The sequence below is a fragment of the Nannospalax galili genome, unplaced genomic scaffold, assembly GCF_000622305.1.
Source record: "Nannospalax galili isolate Female #2095 unplaced genomic scaffold, S.galili_v1.0 scaffold217, whole genome shotgun sequence".
NCBI classification, from domain to species: domain Eukaryota; kingdom Metazoa; phylum Chordata; class Mammalia; order Rodentia; family Spalacidae; genus Nannospalax; species Nannospalax galili.
In genome coordinates, this window is record NW_008340643.1 from 3,644,913 (window position 1) to 3,664,657 (window position 19,745).

General features: G+C 32.5%; 1 protein-coding gene across 1 annotated transcript in view; it reads left to right on the forward strand.

Moving 5' to 3' along the window:
- The window catches only part of Cnksr2 (connector enhancer of kinase suppressor of Ras 2), a 229,516-nt gene that overhangs the window by 152,568 nt on the left and 57,203 nt on the right, over positions 1-19,745 (forward strand). Inside the window, exons 10-11 of the mRNA XM_029564782.1 lie at positions 2,363-2,496; positions 6,605-6,816. Of these exons, the coding sequence (XP_029420642.1) occupies positions 2,363-2,496; positions 6,605-6,816 (346 nt within the window). The remainder of the gene's footprint in view (positions 1-2,362; positions 2,497-6,604; positions 6,817-19,745) is intronic.

The following is a 19,745-nucleotide window of genomic DNA, read 5'->3' on the forward strand; positions in this document are numbered from 1 at the left end:
GTGATAGCAATTTGAAAGAAATTGATACTGCTAATACTAAAAAAAAACCCCGCAGTCTCTACATCATATTTGAGGCATATTTAAATGTGCTTGTAACCATGGAGGACTGTTCCATTTGTTTTTTGTTTGGAAATAAGACAGTTAAAAATAATTTATAGCTCTATAGATCATCAAAGTAAAGGTGAGACATCCTCAAACTACAACTTGTAACCCTAAAATAGAAGAAAGACAATAAAACATTAAGTTAAATTGATTTCTTAAAGCATATGTTTGGTGATGAACGCCTTTAATTCTAGCACTTAGTAGACAGGCAGATTTCTGTGAGATTGAAGCCAGCTTGGTCTACATAGTGAGTTCCCGTCCAGTTGAGGCTACAGGGAGACCCTGTCTACAAAACATACACACACACACACACACACGTGTGTGTGTGTGTGTGTGTGTGTGTGTGTGTGTATTAGTTTCAAGTTCACTTGTAGTATTTGGATGTTTTAAAGAGTACACTGTTAGTGCATTAGAAAATAATACTGAATATTCATTTTTCTTTCATAGTTCATTGGTTCAAGCATATTATAAATTCATATACTATAAGGTTTTCCTTTACTCCCTATCTATAGATATATCTGTATTTGGAACCAAAATATAATGACACAGATAAAATAATTATTAGTAGTCATATAATAGGAAACATGGATATGAATGTGCATATATGTGTGAATGTGTGTGTATCACTGAATATGTCACTCAAATTCTATTATAGATGCATGAAATACAGCCTTAGCAAGAATTCATTTCTCAATTTCCTTGAGCTTTATGGTGTTCATCAGTAAAAGTGACTCATCTAATGACATCTATAATCTCAGGATTTCCCATTGCCAAGTGTTTGCTTTCTATAGGACAGTCATAATTCAACTGGATTATATTCCAAAATTTAATATTGTCAAACATTTAAGTCTTTATTGCATACTTTCATAATGACATAAATGTCTTCAGTTAGTATGTAAAGCTTCTGAAGTTTTTATCGCATCATATGAGATAGAATACTGTGAAGATTTGGTACATTCTCATTCCTTTTCCTCTTCTCTTTTCTTATTTTCGATTTCACCTACATTTAAACTTAACCATTATTTTGGCAGGATGCTTGAGTTCAAGCTCTTAAGGTGAGCTGTGTAACAGGGAAGGCCAAAATCATTAACTGGGTCCTAAATGATGTAGCCTATCCCAATGACCTACATTGTAATTTCTTTTGTACTTATACCTGGCTTTTGAACAATTTTTCATTATCTGTATGAAAGTAATGTCACAATATAAAATAGTTGTAATATGCATTTATTCAAGTGTCCAGAAATGCATGTCACCGTAATTGTGAGTTTATATAGATATAACAGAAGTGTTTCATATAGGCTCAAATAGCACCATTTTGTCATGTGGAAATGCAATTCATCTTGTGATCATTATTTTTGTGTTCAAGATTGCCTTAAAATTCTTATTCTTAATGTTAATTGTATGTATAGTTAATCAATAAGCTCTGTAAAATAAACATCAAAAATTGCAAATTTTGGTTTCACTTTAGGATGATTTCTTAAACCACAAGATTATTTTCAAATGCTCTGAAGCTTGGAAGTGGGAGTGCTCTTTATATATCCTGAGTTATGCTTAATTCAGTGTATACACTATCTTTAAAAAGCAACCTCCTATTCAACACTTAAATACAAACCTGTAATGAGATTTGTAGATGATTTTAAATGATGAATAAATATATGTGCTTATGAAAGATAAAATGATTATGTCACCTTATCATCCACACATGTAATATAAAATAACTTTGAAGGGACAGCTACCTATGTTTATATTGACAGAGAAGTACATTTTCATAGAGAATATTCTCTTGTGTTGACCTTTCACACTCCATTTCTGTTACCGTTTCTGAGTATCTGTGACATTGTTACTAACCTAGGGATATGGTTTGTCAAATGTCAGTCAGGATTTAAGTAAGCTAATTATGAGTTATCCTTTCTTAGCTTTCAAAAGTGGGATTCTGACAAAGCTAATTTAAATAAATTGTAACTTATGAGTGAGATAAGTCTCACTTTATAGCATTGAATGATTTTTTTCACTTTATAAATAGCTTTTTGATGGTTAAGCAATAGAAAAAGGTGAGTTGAAAAACACATGGAAACCTCTATGATGCATTATTTTTTGTGGGTGATTCAAACGAATAGCCATATGATAAATAACATTTTTCTTTATTTCAGCCATTCAAGAACTTTGCATAAACAGCTCATTTTAAAATGATAATTATATGTCGTTGTTGTTGTTTTGTGTTGTTTGTGTGCGTATGTATTTTCTTTTTCATTTTAACCAGCCTCTTATACCTAGAAGTCCCACAAGCAGCGTTGCCACGCCTTCCAGCACCATCAGTACACCTACCAAAAGAGACAGTTCTGCTCTCCAGGATCTCTACATTCCCCCTCCTCCTGCAGAGCCGTATATTCCCAGGTATAAACTACTACTGTTCTGGGCAGCTACCAACTAAAGACAAACGTAATAACTTATGAACTATAAAGTCAATTCTTAAGGGACACCTTGGCTATTTTATCAAGAATTCTGAACACATTCTAGAAAGTCATTCTCGTTATAACAAATGTACTTTGGATAATAATAATTTGTATTAATCTTTCATTATGCATGTTACACTAATTATCTCATATAATAGGAAAGTAATATTTAATAGCAACTAGGATTATATTACAAAGTAAATAATAAGAGAAGCTTTTTGACACAGAAGCTTCAAGAAATCTCAGTGTAGCTTAAAGCATTTAAAAGCTTTTTAAGTGGACAGACATTATAGATGCTATTTATACTTTCTTAAATGCAGATAAGAAGAGAGATTTTTTTATGAGAACAAGAAAGAAAAGGAAGAATGCTCACCAGTATCTAGAGTTTTGATTAATTTGTTTATTGATATTTCTCAGTAAAATATATGTTTTGCATTCTGTGCTCAATTTTTAATTAGATTTACAAATCCATCCAATATCCTAGTAAACTTAATAGTTGCATTTTAGTTCTGTTGAGAACATCAGTCTTCTTGAATAACCTTCTATGAGAAGCCATGAAATCATGTCTGTTCCAAACAGAAAGTGAATCTTTCATGGTTTGCTTTCATTATAATGAAAAAGACTTATTTAAGTGCAGATGGTTATCTGAGAAACCATATTCTTCAGAGGGCTTCATATGTAGATAAACATCAAAAGATTTTTGTGAAACCTCTGCAATATTTTAATGTTTGGTCCCTTTTCCCTAGGTACAGAGGAATATATTATAAAGAATCTCCTAGCTAGAACATTTAAAATCCATTTCAGAGACAAAATATTAAATAATCTGTTTTGTACTCTGAAAGTAGTTAAGATATTTCTAAGGCAGTACTCAGAAGTCAACAAAACGCTTGACAGGATTTTTTTCAATATTTAATATTGGGAGAAATTGAAAGGTAAGGGTCTTTTTTTAACAATATGGTTTCAAGGTTCAATATATTTCAATAAATTTTATTAAATAGTGTCACCATATCACTTTTTAGTTTGTTATGTAATAAAAGAATATTTTAAGTAAATCTGGAGTTGTTATTAGTTATCTACTCATAGTATTTCAATACAACAGTGAAAACAATGCATGCATCAAGTCTCCTTTGAACCACAGCCTCATTTAAACTCCCTGCGTTATTTGATTTGACTTAAACTTGCGGAACTTTTTACAGTTGTCCTTATCGCTATAGATACAGACTTGGCAAAATTTTACATTTTCTCATTTTTAAAAATTAAGTGCTTAACCTAACTCAACTTTTTTGAAAATTTTGTTTTTACTAAATTAATTTTTTATATAGGATAGGAATTTTGGTAGTGTATGTTCAGTTACAATCATAAATGAAGTTTTTTTAAAGCTTTATTATCTTTAAAGGAAAAAGGAGGACTAATTTTCAACTAGAATTTTTTTTCATGTGATTCCATTTCATTCTTTGAAAACATTTAGGGAAAAACTGTAAATGTTGCTTTGTTCTCTGAACAACACATTAATATATATGAATATGTGGAATTTGGATGCAATTTTATTATGTGTTTTGTCTGAATAAATCTCATTATAATACATAGTACATTTTGTACTTAACCAAATTTCTTTCCTTGTGATGTAAATGAATATTTATATACTTAGTTATGAAATAGAATAATTAATTTTTTTATTAACTCTCCTGCCTAACAGTAATTTGTCTTGTTAACTCCACAAAGTCTCAGTAAATGTAAACAAAAACCACTAAGGCAATGCTCCTTTAATCTGTTCCTTATATCCAAAGCAAAGGTATAGGTTTATTATGTTTATATATATACATACAACTTTAAGAAAACAAAAAATCTTTACATTACAATGAATGCATAGAGTTCTTCAGGAATTCATGTTATGAGCACATCCGTATTCACACACTTCTATACATAATTATCCATACATGCTTCTGTATATTAGTTCATTCCACTGGACATTTGTTTTGTATATTTCTGTATTTTACCTATTTGAGTGTATTTCATATACATATGTTTAATAAATCTACCCTCTTGATACAAGGTTGTTTCTCCTTATCACTATAGTATAGAAAATGCCAGTCCTTGCAATTTTCTGCCTCAGGGCATGTCCATACTGGTGTTATATGATGAACTAACAGGTCTGAATTATCCTCTGATCTCAGCTGCAGTAGTATTAATATCACACACCTCATAGAGATATCTGCCCATTTACAGAAAAATGTAACCTTACCCCTGTGTCATTAATTCCTTAGGGCCATTTCCAAGCTAGATGGAATGTCAGTTTCTTTTTGATAGGGAGCTAACAGTAGCAAAAAGTACCAGGTAATTAGTTCAAGAAAAGCTTTCAACTAACTAAAAAAAAATTCATACTAGATTTTATACGTTTTCTTCTTGTTTCCTATGAGCCAGTAATATAGTTATATTTTTATAAATAGCAGTATCTTTGTTTTAGAAAATATATCGAAGTAAATGATAATATAAATGACAATTGTACCTGATGAAGGATGGATTAAATTGACAGAGCAAACTTCTCATTAAGTCAGTTTTGAGAATATTGTTTATTACTTGCTATATATTTAAAATACTAGGAAAATATCTGCATTTGAACATCTAAGCATTTACATACAGATACAGAAGTACAAAGCTTTGGTAGACTTAGACTTATATTTCAAAATTAACATACTTTTATAAGCACTTCACCATTTTATAAAGCGCAGCGGGGCCTAATTAAAATATAATGCATTTAATCTCTAAATGTACTATTTTAGTCTTCTCATGACAAAATTAATTTTTTCTCATTTGATAGAACTGATTTATAACACTGTTTAGGGCAACTGGAAAACATTTAAAACTAGGAATAACTGTAACCAGTGAAACACAGTGAGACATAAGTGACAAAACATTGCATTTACATTCATAGTAATGTTGTAGAAGATAAGCTTTTCTAACAAAAATTTCACAGGTAACCAGTGAAACAGCTTATAAGATTAACAAGATGCAATTTAACCAATCCTAGATGGAATCTTTCATTATAAGCTCAATCCCCTGTTACTGGGATAAAATAATGGGCTTTGAGAATCTCACAATTAAGAACTTTTTCTCCTTAAAGTATTAAAGATGAAAAATGAATTTGATATATCCCTAAATTCAGCATTTTATCATATTTTCCACCCTCTCTCCATAACAAACTTTCCTCATATGTGATTTTGACTTAGCCATTTAGAATAAGTTCCATAAATACATTTTTTACTCTTTGGGGAGATATGTAGAGTTTAAATACTTAGAGTAACCCTCATTATTAAAATTCATTTTCACTAATAACCTGCTCTTTGAATTTCTTACAGTCCTAAATTATATAGTGCTACTATTGCTCACAAGACTGTCGTGTTTCCCTTTATTTCGGCAATATGATCTTATAAGCATCTTTGTTTTCAGAAACACATTCTACCAAGAATCAATTAAGTAAATAGGCAGAAGACCATATAGTTAAATTATTAACATGACACCTAGTATCTTTTTTTTTTTTTGGTCTTTTTGAAATAGGATCTCCCTGTAGCTCCAGCTGTCTTGGAACTCACTATGTAGACCAGGCTGGCCTTGAACTCACGAAGATCCATCTGCGTCTGCCTCTGCCTCCTAAGTGCTGGGATTAAAGGCTTGCACCACCACATTCGGCTCCACACCTAGTATCTTGAAAATTATAATCAATTTATGTTCTAAAATTATTTTCTTTGTATGACAAGACAGTGAAAAATGGACTAGAGCAGAAAGTAGAGGCTCTATTGCTCAATTCTAAGTCTTTTTTTTATTAGCTATATAATACTGAGGCAAGTCATTTAACCACTGAGCCTTATTATTCTTATTTGGGGCAAAAAGCAAATAATTTTAAAATTACCCTATGATTCTCAAAGAAAGCTTGTAAAGATTGGACGATACATTGTGTGGAAAGGATGTTATTAGTATTTTAGGCCCCTCTGACACATGTACCTACTTAACACTTCCCTACATCCATCTCCACTGCTTTTACTTTGTTTTAGGGATGAGAAAGGAAACCTTCCTTGTGAAGACCTCAGAGGGCATATGGTGGGCAAGCCAGTGCATAAGGGATCTGAATCCCCAAATTCATTTCTGGATCAGGAATATCGAAAGAGATTTAATATTGTTGAAGAAGATACTGTCTTGTATTGCTATGAATATGAAAAAGGAAGATCAAGTAGTCAAGGAAGACGAGAAAGCACACCAACTTATGGTAAGCGTTCTTCCCTTACGTTTATATAGGAATATGTATCTGGTATGCGCATTTCAATTTCCTTTCATAGACTTTTGGGCTGTGAAAAGTACTTGATTGTTTATGAACCTTTAGAGTCCATCATATACTTCTAAGTGCAATATCAACAATATGATACATGATATTAAAAATCATTCTAGATTTTCCAAAGAATGTGTAACATTATAACTCAGAATGGTGTATGAAAATCTCAACTTTATATGTATTTCTTCTGTGTTAAGTGTTACAAAATTAGAATAAGTCATTTTATAAATTTAAGAAATATTTTAACATTATTTTGAAGTAAAATAATTTTCTTAATTATAAGAGACTTTAAAAGATTATTTCAGATAGGCTTTTCTGGGGAAATATGATCTCAGAGTTTATATTATTTTAAGAAGCTGTACAATTAATCTTATGTTTAAGTAGGGGAAGATTTTAACTAGAAAGGAGGGATAAACTATATTTAAGGCATAAGTGAGCCTAAAGTTATTATGTACCTCAGAATTTTCCTACTTGCTGTCTCTTGCTTTTCCATGCATAACCAAGAAAATAATCCAATCACAAAAAGTTAAAATTAGTATAATGTGTCTGCAATATTTGCAGGTGAAAATGCCTAAAGTAGTAAATCAAGTGAATTTAATTAGAAGACTGTGCTTTCCCTTCCCAATTTCAAATTAACCATTTAGAGAATGGAGCATATATTTTGCGAAAAGATAGAATGGTTCCTGGATAATTCAGACTGGCTCCTTCCTCTGTTCGTTAAATAGGAGTCATTTCTTCTTACACATACCTAATTTCTCTACAGTTATTTGGTAATAATTATATATGGAATTTTTTGACAAAAACATCCTAAAGAATAGAAATCAGGGCCAGTGAGATAGCTCAGTAGGTAAATGGATTTGCTGTACAATCCTGACAACCTGAGTTCGGATCCCTAGAACCCACAGAAGAAGAAAAGAACCAACTCCCCAAAGCTGTCCGCTAACCTCCACATATGTATACCTGCACACCCACACATAGAGAAATATTAATAATAAACATAATAAAAATGTTAAAAGTAATATGAATATACATATCTTTCTTTGTGTTCTCTGTGCATATGAGTCTTCATCATAAGAGTAAGTAATGATATTTTAACACAACTTCTTAATTGTGCTACTACTGTTGCACTTATTTCGAACTGTCGTATAGTGAACATATTGGTGCTTTCTTTTTCTATGCAGTTATATTGTAACCTTGAAGTATAGAGCTGTGTTGTCTTTGTTACCTTTCCCCTTCCTTACCCAAGAAATAATATGAGTTTTATTTATTCCACAAGTATATATTCACCACTGGTTATTAGATGGGCTATAAGTACATCTGCTCTTATTTCTTTCGTATCCTAGAATTTTCTGGCTATTTTCTACACAAAATAGATGAGTGTTTTATTGAAGGGAAAATTATCACTAAATGTCATTCATTAATTACTCATGATCTTATAAAATATATTCACTAGGTTAGGTTCTTACTTGAAGAGCTTTTAAACTTTTAATCCTTTCAGACTGTAGTTTAAAGGACCTATAGTTCCATCATGTTCCACAAATCATATCTCCCCCTATAAAATAGAACCTCTAACATTTTTAGAAAATTTATAAAACCTTGAGATATTTTCCTTTAGATACTTGATATAGTTTTGTAATCGCTAAGAAGAAAGTAAAAAGAGGGAGGGAGGAAAAAGTAAACAAAGTTCTCTTTAATTATTGAACTTAAAAATATAATACTACTGCATAGTAGTTTGATTTAATTTAAATCTTCAATGCGAATAATTGTAGATAGTTTCAGGGAGATGTTTAGGTACAACCTGAAGATTGTTCCAAGTAACTAACAGCTTAATGTAATTATGTATTTACTTTTTTGAAATCAGATCTTAAATAATGGAGCCTACCTATCAGTTATAGGAAATGTCTTCCCATAATTTTCCCCATGACTAATTAGTTAACTTATTCAACTAGTATTTGTTGAATACATTCATAAAATCATCTGGGCAGTGGGGACACAAAGATGAATAAAATTTAAATTTTACCTGTAAGGTATACATAGCCCAAAAGGTAAGAATGACTATAAGAAATCTGTATCGCATTAACTTCAGGTAAGTAGGGAAATGTGTAAGAAGTGCTATAGAGCTGATGAATTGAAGCCCGTGAAGTCAAATAAACAAACATGCATTTATGTTAGGTTTTGAATGATGAACAGTCATCATCTAGGGTTTCAAGATGCCTGTCATCCCCATTAAATACCTGGTATTTCTCAAAACATAAATTTTAGAGTTTATATAAGTCTAAACCCAAAAGCTTTCAAGACAGAGGACTTCATATTTTCCCAAGTAACCTATGTATTTGACCTGTCAAGTAGTTCCATTACATGGACAGACCAACTATTAACACGATTCTCTTCTATTTGAAAATAATAGTATTGAAATACACCATCCTTTTGAAACCTATTTTAAAAAAGCTAAAATTTAAAAAGGTTCACATTTTGTATTTTCTATGAATGATAGTAATTTAACTTAGTTCTATGTGATACCTCAGATGCAATATATAAGTTATTTATATTAGAATGTTCAGTTTAGTTCTTAGTCACAAATACTCTTATTTTCAAGTATGTAAATTTAGCCATCACCACTCTCCATTAACTCGCCACATTACCTATTTACTCAAGGAAAGCTTAGAGTTAAGATTAGTGGAATAGAGGCCAAGTGGAATGGAACACACCTATAATCCGAACACTCTGGATGTTGTGGCTTAAGGATTGTGAGTTCAAGCTCAGCCAGATCTATAGAGAATGTTCTCGGTCAGCCTAGTATACTGGAAAAAACTTCTCTCAAACAAAACAAAAATTAGAAAGATTTAGAAAATCCTAGGTAGATTTTGAGAATCATGAGACCCAAGACCATGAAATGGTGCCACCACATTTAGGGACAATATCGCCACCTCCTTTTGCCTAATCTAGATAATCCCTCACAGACAGGCCCAGAGGTTTGTTCCCTAGGTGATTCTATACCCTGTCAAGTTGACAGTATTAACCATCACAAATAGTGATAAGGAAGCACATATTTAACTACAAATATCTGAAAATACCCTAGCTATGTGTTATAAAGCATGATGACTTAGCCAAACGTTCTTATATTATCTAGTCTCTAGTTTTAAAAGAGTGAGTTTAAAGTACAGTTATTCACATAATCAGTTATATAAATAAGGATGGACAGTGGGCAGTTCTAAAAGATAAGTAAATAATGCCTGTGGAGTGTTTATGGACCTCAAGCACTATTTTAACTATTTAAAAGGCATTAGCCCATTTAAACCTCCCCACAATACCATGAGGTATATACTAGTGAAATCTCTATTTTGTACATTAAAAATCTGAAATACTGAGAGGTTAAATAATTTATGACCCAGCTACTAAGTAATAGAGCTAAAATTAAGTCTCCATGGATGTTTGTTCACCCTACCCGTGATATTAGCTACCTACATATAATTAAAATATGCACTTGACTCAATCAGCCTTGACATATATGACAGAATACATGAAATCTGGGAGGCTAAGGAGGTACAGATAGGAGAGGGAGTCTAAATCTGATCAAGATTTATTTATGAAATTTGCAAAAATTCAATTTAAAAAGAAAATAATAATAATTGTCTAATTCAGTGTAGCATCCGCTGTGTTCACTGATCCTGCCTATCAATTAACTACTCCAGAATGACCCTGAAGATACTTCTGTGGGCCTCAATTTTCTCATTTGTTAAATGAAGATGATTTCTGCCTCATAGAGTTTTTGTGAGAGTTTAATGACATCGCATTGTAAATTGCCTTAGTACCCAGTACATTCGATATTAATTTTCATTATTGTCATTATTACATAGAAACTTTAATGTGAAAATAGGAAAGATAAAATAGAATTAAATCGCTTTAGCAATTTGGTCTCATCGTCTCAGACTTCAAAGGCAAAAGTTCAATTTGATGAAATCAGTTGCTTGGCAACTCTTTAGAGAAGTAATATTTTCCATCGGCTTCGCCTGTTAGTGGGTTTCCTGCCCTTTCTATTCCATTTTAGTGCATTTCAATGCATAGACATTCTGCTAAAAAAAAATAGGTGCAGTGTGGCCATAAGTGGTCATATTTTCTAGGAAAAAGAGGAAAACAATTTTAAAGTATCACAAGAACATTATAAGTTGGGAAACAGGAATCTAGACGTTTTCTGGTTTGTTAAAAATCTGGTACCTTAACAAAAGTAAATAAATGCATTATTTTGGAAATTCTCATAATGTTGCTTGTACATATTGTGCATTAAATAAGCTTAATATCTAGACTATACCTGGAAATTTTCAACTTAACTCATAGGGATAAGAGAAAACCAAATACCTTGTCCTTTTTATCCAATTAAATAGTAAATGACTGGAAAGACCTACACTGACATGACGAAAGGCCAGTGGCAATGACATAAATAATAAACTGAGTTTTACCAATAATAAGCTGAGTTTTACCAATGTGAAATGAGAATGGTGTCTGTAGGTGGCAGAGGTTTTTTTTCATCATACTTCAACATTACCTTTCTTCTTGCCTTATAAAATCATTCTTTTAGGCAATGAAATTATAGTAGCATTATTTCAAACCTTCCCTAAAGGATCAAATACACAGAATAAATTTATACTTCTTTTACTTCTGAATAGATGCCTGCCATCTTTTTTGTCACTTTTGAATATAAAAAATTTTTCTTAGTAGATAGAAGTCAAGGATTGTTTCATTAACTATCCTAGAGAAAAAAATAAATTGTGATACTATCCACAGGATATGTCTACGCTCAAGTAGGAGGTATTATTCCTAAAAAAGAAATAACTATAGAATTTAATGTATCAGAAATATGACATAAGTACTATACACATAGGAATTATCCTTTCGGATTAGTTTAAAACATTTTTATAGTGTCCATTTATCAGTGTCACAAAATAATTTCTAATATCAAGCTAAAGATGATAAGGTACCATGTAACTGATGGAAAAGCAGTTCAGCAGTTTTTTAACATAAAAATAGAAAATAGTATGTTCCTAATATGAAAATGAGAGTAACCATCTAGGGAAGATTCTCTTTCTTAATTTGTACAGTTTTACTTATGGAAATAGAAAATCATTAGTTTTAAAGTCAAATAGACTTGAATTTGGTGTTGCAGCTTGGTCTTTAATAGCAGCTTGAACTGGAGTTTGATTGAGACCTCACATCCTTATTCTTCAGCTTTTTAATCGGTAAAAGTGAAATGGCAGTACTACTCATAGTGGATTCAAAGGGGCTAAATGAGACAACGGATGTCAGCTACTTAAGCACAATTCTTGTCTCATAGCATGTGCCCAAGAAACGGTGCCTAAATGGCATAATGAGTGATTACTGCTTGTAAATAAAATGAGCCAAGAATTTCAAATGCTGGTGAATCACATGAGTACTTATTTCCTTCATGTTGAAGGACTTTGTAAGGGACAAAAAACTTGAAAGTATACCTTCATGCTTGGTCTCTCTACTAAGCCAATAACCAACTATTTAAATTATAGCAATTAAAGGAACTATAAACATAACTTTTTAATTTTGGTTTGGCTTTGCTAAAGTAGTAGAAAGAATATTCACACAACTAGCAGTACTGTAAACTGTGTTTACCTGGTCTTAAACTCCACCAGAGAAATCACCAGGTCATCTGCTGTGCCAGAAGGACCAGTTACAATCTCTCAACTTCAAAGATCAGAAGAGGTCAGCATTCACACTTCCTTAAAGTTTAGATGAGTTGCTATAACATAAAAAGAGAAAACTATGTGCAAAATATATAAGAGTTGGAAGCTCTTTAAAAATATAACCTTGGAAGAAATGCTTACTCTGAAAGAATTCAAGGAAACAAATCATAGAAAAGCAGAAAATTAGCAAAAATAAACTTTTTATAAGACTCTAGACTGTTTATATGTATATAAAATAGAAAGATAACTGAGCTAAATAACCAATGTGAGGCACCTACTAGAAAAATAAAGAAAACTTCCAAGTGAACCTATCATTGGAATGGTATGATCTAGATGAAATAGTGCTTCCTATATAGATAGAATGGTAAAGTCGAGAATAGAAACCAATTTAGCAATCGTCTTCTGAATGAGCACTACCCATCAGAGGAAATTTAACATTTTTTTAATTTTAATTAAAAGAAGCATTTCATTACAACAGCATTAACCTATTCAATAACATTTTTCTGAGCTAGGGTACATCTCTTTCAAAATTGGCTGTACATTTCTAGGTTTACAGATGAATTATTACGCTTATATAATCTTTTACTCATTATAAACTCTATAAGACATAAAATTAAATGAGGTTCCAACGTTTAAAAAAGATCTCCACTGCGTTGTCAAAACACACAGTTTCATACAGAAATATTCATTTCAGGGCTCTTGACATTGAGACGTTTTCACATAACAATTTTTGATAGACTTCCAGATGGACAGTCATGGCAGGGCAGGTATGGGGGAATCATACCGGCATCTAATAGGTAAAGGATAAGAATGCTACTCTGCATCCTGCACTGCACCACATAACATCCAAAAGTAAAGAATGTCCAGGATGCTGTTGAGAAGTTGGCTAACTTATGAACCAATTTACAGAAACAGATACTAGAAAATCAAAGTCAGAAATATTATATAACATAGAGATTGTTATCTTAAGTTCAAAGAACATGTGAAATTATTCCTCTGGAAAGATGTACTTAAACTTTTTTGTTAACATGCCCCAAAGATATATACTTACATTTATTCATGCTTAGCACATTTTCTGAGCAAAAATGGTATGAGGTTGTGATTATGTATTCTATCCTACAATAAAAAAGGACCTAATCATGACATCCTTTAGAGCAAAGTATGATCCTAATGGATCCCTAGTTGAAATTTGAATATATTTCCCCCCTATGAAAAATGTAATAAGAATAAGTTGGGTAACATAATAGAGTTGTTAGTATTAGCTTTCAAATCACAATACAGCTTAAGTAATCCAACATTTTCCTAAGTATGATCTTCAGATCACTAGTTTTAAAAGTCCATTAAAGAAAATTTGTGGTTAAATATGACTGGAAATCTCTGCATATTTTATACTCCTCCTGGACATTAATAAATGTACATTAGCATACTAACAGCTTTAAGTACCTTGTTGAGTTTGAACTATACCTAGTGCTTCCCAAATATATTTGTACATCAAAACTTCTTTGTTTCTTTTTGGACACTTAGTACCTACTAATTTTCCAGTAGAACTAATACTTGATAAAACCCATTTTGAAAAATACTGAAACGGACTTTTGTAGCTCTGCTTAAACGCCCAAGTAACAATAATAGAAATTTCTTTGCATTGTATGTTCCAAATATCTTGGAAAAACTCTTTTTGAAGTTGAAGCCTGACCCACAGTTGACTTGTTTAATGTCTTCTTCATTCTTCATTTTCCATTTTTATCTTGCAGAAAAACCACATGTTGTCCATTTCTAAAGTAAATTACATTTGTGATAAAATTCCAAATCATAGTAATAAGAACTAAGTAGAACCATTAGTGCATGGTGTTCTATACTCCAAGATACTTGTGGGATTACCAAAATCATTGTAAACATTTTTTTCCAGAAATCATGGAAGAAAATAGAACCCTACAGATAGAAAATGTCAAGTGTTATGTTCAATATTGTTTAAGAGCAGATGACTAAAACTATATCCTGATAATGTCAATAACTGGATACATTACAACAAATAATAGAAACAGTATCCCTCCAACTAAAAATGTCAATATGACAACCTAGCATTTTTTATAAAGAACTCACCCTGTCATATAAATGTAAAAATTGGTTTTCTTTCTTTTTGTCTTTTTGAGACAGGGTCTCCCTGTTGTCCCAGCTGGCCTGGAACTCGCTATGTAGACCAGGCTGGCCTGGCCTTGAACTCACAGAGATCCACCTGCCTCTGCCTCCTGAGTGCTGGGACTAAGGGCATGCACCACCATGCCCGGCTTCTTTCCATTGTTTTTAAGACAAAGGACTGCAAACACAGAGCTTCATCCACAATTTATGTCTTAAGTTTCCATTGGTTTTTTTTTGTTGTTTGATTGTTTGTTTTTTAACATAGCCCTAACAGTATTTTGCAAGAGATGCGGAATCGCTGGAAAGACATTTAAACAAAAAGTACAGAAATCGTACATGTCTAGATTAAATTATTTCTGAAGAAACACGAATGGATTTTTTTCGTGGTCTATTGCTGAAACACTATGATGTGGGGTAAAAAGAAGTGGGTTAAGAACTAGAAACATATTTATGGACTGGGTGTCTGCAAGATCCTAAAAAATTAACTGGTGTTTCTTAAATTTTTCATCTCTAACTTTCTTACTAGCTTCAAGAATATGATTCCAAAGAGAAAAATATAGCAAAGAAGTTGTAAAATTATTCCAGGGTGTCATTTGTTTATAAATGTGACTCTTCAGTTGATCTTAACCTTTGTCCTTTTCACGATGAAAGGTTACTGTCTTCCATATATTGGTAGGGTTTTCAAGATACTGCTTTAGTAAGCTTTTTGAAAAACTAAATTGTTTTAATTTGCAGCTAACTTAAGGACTATATGCATTCAACCACATGTTTGCACACCTCTGTTATCCTACTTGCCCAGCTCTGTATTCATGCTGAGTATAACAATAGGCCAACATATTTTAGCAAACTTTGACTTATACCCTCCAGAGTCTCCCAAAGGAGGTCCCAGAATTCTTTTGCCACTTATCATTTAAACCATTTTAATTCTTCATTCCTCCCACACCTCTCTCAAGTAATTGCCTTTGCTTATCATCAATATTTAAGATAAGAAAAGCCTGAGTTCTCAAATTCATGTCATTTCTTCTCTTCTAGAATGTTTATAAAAAAGATAATTTGGAAGCCGGGCGTGGTGGCACATGCCTTTAATCCCAGCACTTGGGAGGCAGAGGCTGGCAGACATTTGTGAGTTTGAGGCCAGCCTGGTCTCCATAGGGGTTCCAGGTCAGCTGTAGCTACAGGGAGACCCTGTCTCAATAATAATAATAATAATAATAATAATAATAATAATAATTTGGTTCAAAAATATTAGCCTTGTAATAAAGTGTTAAAACCACTGTATAATTTTTGACAATGTCCTTTTCATTTATTTTGTTACTGCTCATTTCAAGTGTAGATCATTTTAAGAAAGCATAGGAAAGGAAGATGTGGCTTATATTTAGAAAAGGTATTTAACGCCAGGTATGGTGGCACACACCTTTAATCCCAGCACTGGGGAGGCAGAGGCTGGCAGAACTCTGTGAGTTCGAAGCCAACCTGGTTTACATAGTGAGTTCCAGGCCAGCTGGGACTACAGGAAAACCCTGTCTCAAAAGACCAAAAACAAACAAACAACAGAAAAAAGTATTTAACTAACTAGGTTGTGTTTTTCATTAATGAAACTAAACAGATTTAAAGACAATGCCCAATTCAAAGTTTATGCTGGATTTTTATTATTTGTAAGTTTTATTATAGCCCATTCTTAAATAATCAGGCCAACAAAATATTTATGAGCCCATATTTTCCGAAGGTCTTTTATCAAAAGCAAATTTTTAAATGTGGCATTAAAGATCAAAGTGCTCATCCTTACTTATTTTGTTGGATTCAGTTATATTTTCATTCTCCTTCAAAAATGACTGACTTTCCATTTAATTCCGTTTTTCTTCCTCTTCAAGTATGTATTTCTCTACCTTAAATAACCCCAGGATGTTTTCCTAGAGATGCCGTCAACCATCTGCAAGTAATTTTTCTGTCTGGTGTGTGGGGAGTTTGATGGGCATGTATGGCAAGCTTAGAACTTAACCATTCCTTACTATACTCATTTTCATGAAAATATTGCCTACAATATTTAGAACAGATGTGTATATAGGTACCTTCCTCTCAGACTCCAGAGGAAATCTTTTCTTGTGGGCATTCAGAAGTATGTCAGACTTATGGAAATTTTTTCTGCACGTTTTTTTAAAGACCTTTGGCAAGTGTGAACGAGAACTTTGTTTCTCGGGTGCTATTTATTATGTTTAAACTTAATGATTTTAGCATGCAGAGAGGAAAAAATGGGGAGAAGGAGGGAGCAACCACTTTGGAAAAAGGAGCAGTTTACTGGTGTTTCAACAGACATCATCATTCTACCCAGGGAAATATTTCTAGGAAAGTAATCAGGAAACAGGACTTATAGTTCTGATTTGCCTACCAAACAGCTTTGTAAAGCTCAACTTGGTTTAAAAAAAATAAAAAAAGAATGGGGCAGGATGATAATACTGCCTTAGATGGAAAGACAGGAAGGGAAAAAAAAAACTCTGAAAATAGAAAACTGACGTGTTCCTTGGATCCTTTTTGGTCCAGTGCACAAGGAAAATCCTTGTTTTCTTAACAAGCTGACAAACATTCCAAGTAGTTGCTGTGTTTAAGGCACTATTCTGAGTCTGGAGATGCCAGAAGTAAAGAAAATCACACCACCACAGAAAAGTGTCCTTACTCTCATGAAATTTACATTTAATTTCCCTCAAAGAAAGACATGTCAATCAACTAATTTAATACTTATTTGACCATAATTGATATGTCATGAAGGACATTTTTTCAGATACAGGGTGTCACTACGTAATCTTGGCTGGCCTGGAACTCACTCTGTAGACCAGGCTGGTCTAGAATTCACAGAGGTTTGCCTGCCTCTGCCTCCTTCATGCTGGCTTTAAAGGTGTACACCACTACACCCAGCCATGAAGAACCTAGAGAAAAAAAATGAATAAGGAGTGTGTCATTGAAGAAATGATATTTTTTTCTTAGCTCTGAAATATGCATGTGAATTTAGGAAGAGGAGAGAATAAAATCTGAGTGGGACAGAGTCCTGGGTGCAAGTATAAAAAGCATTTCAAGGAGTAATCATGCATGTCCGATGCTGCAGACAGCAGAAAAATCAAGGACTCTGAATTATGTTCATTTTAACAACATAAAATTCCTCGTGACCTTGGTAGTAGATGTTTTGGTGGAATAATGAGGCAAAGGAAACATTCAGGAGTGGATATGGAGAGGTAGTGGAGGTTAACAGTCTGAAGAAGCTGGTTTTTTTTGTTTGTTTGTTTGTTTGTTTTAAATAAAGTGGTGAAAACAAAGATGTGGCTAGGTAGAAGTTTGTAGAATGAAAGGAGTTGTTTTAAGGGATCCTCTGAAGGCCTTAATGACAGAGAGAATAAGATCAAATGATAAATCTAATAATTTGGGATCTTTCTAATATCTGTCACCCTTGCACTCTAGCACTCAACAAAAATTGTATGAATGCTGTCTTTGAATCTATCTTGCCAAGGAGCGTCATAGCAAAGATATGTAAGATCTATTTCCTGCCAAGAAGTAGAGAAACATAAATGCAAAGCAACAACATGATGTAATAAACATTGTATATACCAAAGGTACCAGGAAAGAAACAAGGGGCACACAAAAGAGTCAGCAGTGAACTCTGTCAAGGGGAATTACAGTATTTGTAATGTCACCTAATAAAGAAGTTCATTTTTAAGCATTTATGTGCATTAGTGTTAAAGCAGCATTTTTTTCTTAAAATAGTAATTTCACATCAAAATATAATAATTTAGACATAACATTATAAAGTACTCCATCATCGTCTATATTCTTAATATTATATTTCATGTTCCATTTGTGTTTAATTGCAGTTAAATTTTTAAAATGCTGCTTGCCATTATTCACCTTATTTACATTTGTAAGAATACAGTAAAAAATACAGCACACAATCCCAACTACGATAAAGATACCCATTATAAAACTCTAGTTATGCAACAGAAATAAACACCCAACAAACAAAGCAATATTTGTGCTATAAGGCACTAGCTCAGATGTAATATAGGCTCCTGGATAAGATGCTACATGAACTCCACAAATGAATAATATGCTAAATGAGCTCCATGAATAATAGATGTCTTATGCTTGCAAAAATCAACATTTAGTCTTAAGATGAAGTGGATAGCAGAAGCTTTTTGAGCAGCTCCAAGTCCTCATTTCTCTTGACTATATTTTTGGCAAATATTTTTCCTAACCACAACCTCAAAAATTAATGTATTGCAATGTAAAGACAAAACATTTTCCAGATTATTTTTCAATAATTTTAAAACATTTACATAAGAATTAATCAAGTGTAATTTATCTTTTGAACCAATTTGTATTGAAGATTTCCATCACCTGAGCATAAAATATATACTTACAGGACTCTTGATTTTGTTTTCTCAACACCATAACACCAAATCATACAGTTTTTTTACTGTCTTGTGAAACTAAATCTGCTTCAGTATTTTAGCACAATAAGAAAATTTGAAGTAATACAAACAACAAAATTATTCATTTTACATAAACCAATACTATATTTTACTTTTTAATATGCTCTTATTTTCTCTAATAGATTTGCATTTTGTAACAAATAAGAGCACAACCCTATAATTCTGATTTTCTCCATTCCTTTTCCTTTTTTTTTTTTTTTTTTTTCAGGCAGGATCTCACTATGTAACCCTGGGTGGCCTGGAACGCTGTAACTCAAGGTGTAAACCAGGCTAGGCTTGAAGTCACAACCTGCCTTTGCCTCTGGAGTGCTGAAATTAAATATGTGCACCACCATGTGCAACTCTTGATTTTCAACAAAAAGAAAATGTAATTGCCTGTATCTCAGATTTTTATTAACTGTATTTCCCATCAATTTTATAGCAATAATATACAGTATAATGAAGTTAAATAATCCTTCCCAGAAAAATCAGTATTAAAAGTCAGTTGTTCTTATGACTATACTGATATGACCAAACAGACCAAGGGTTTAATTACATGTTTCAATTA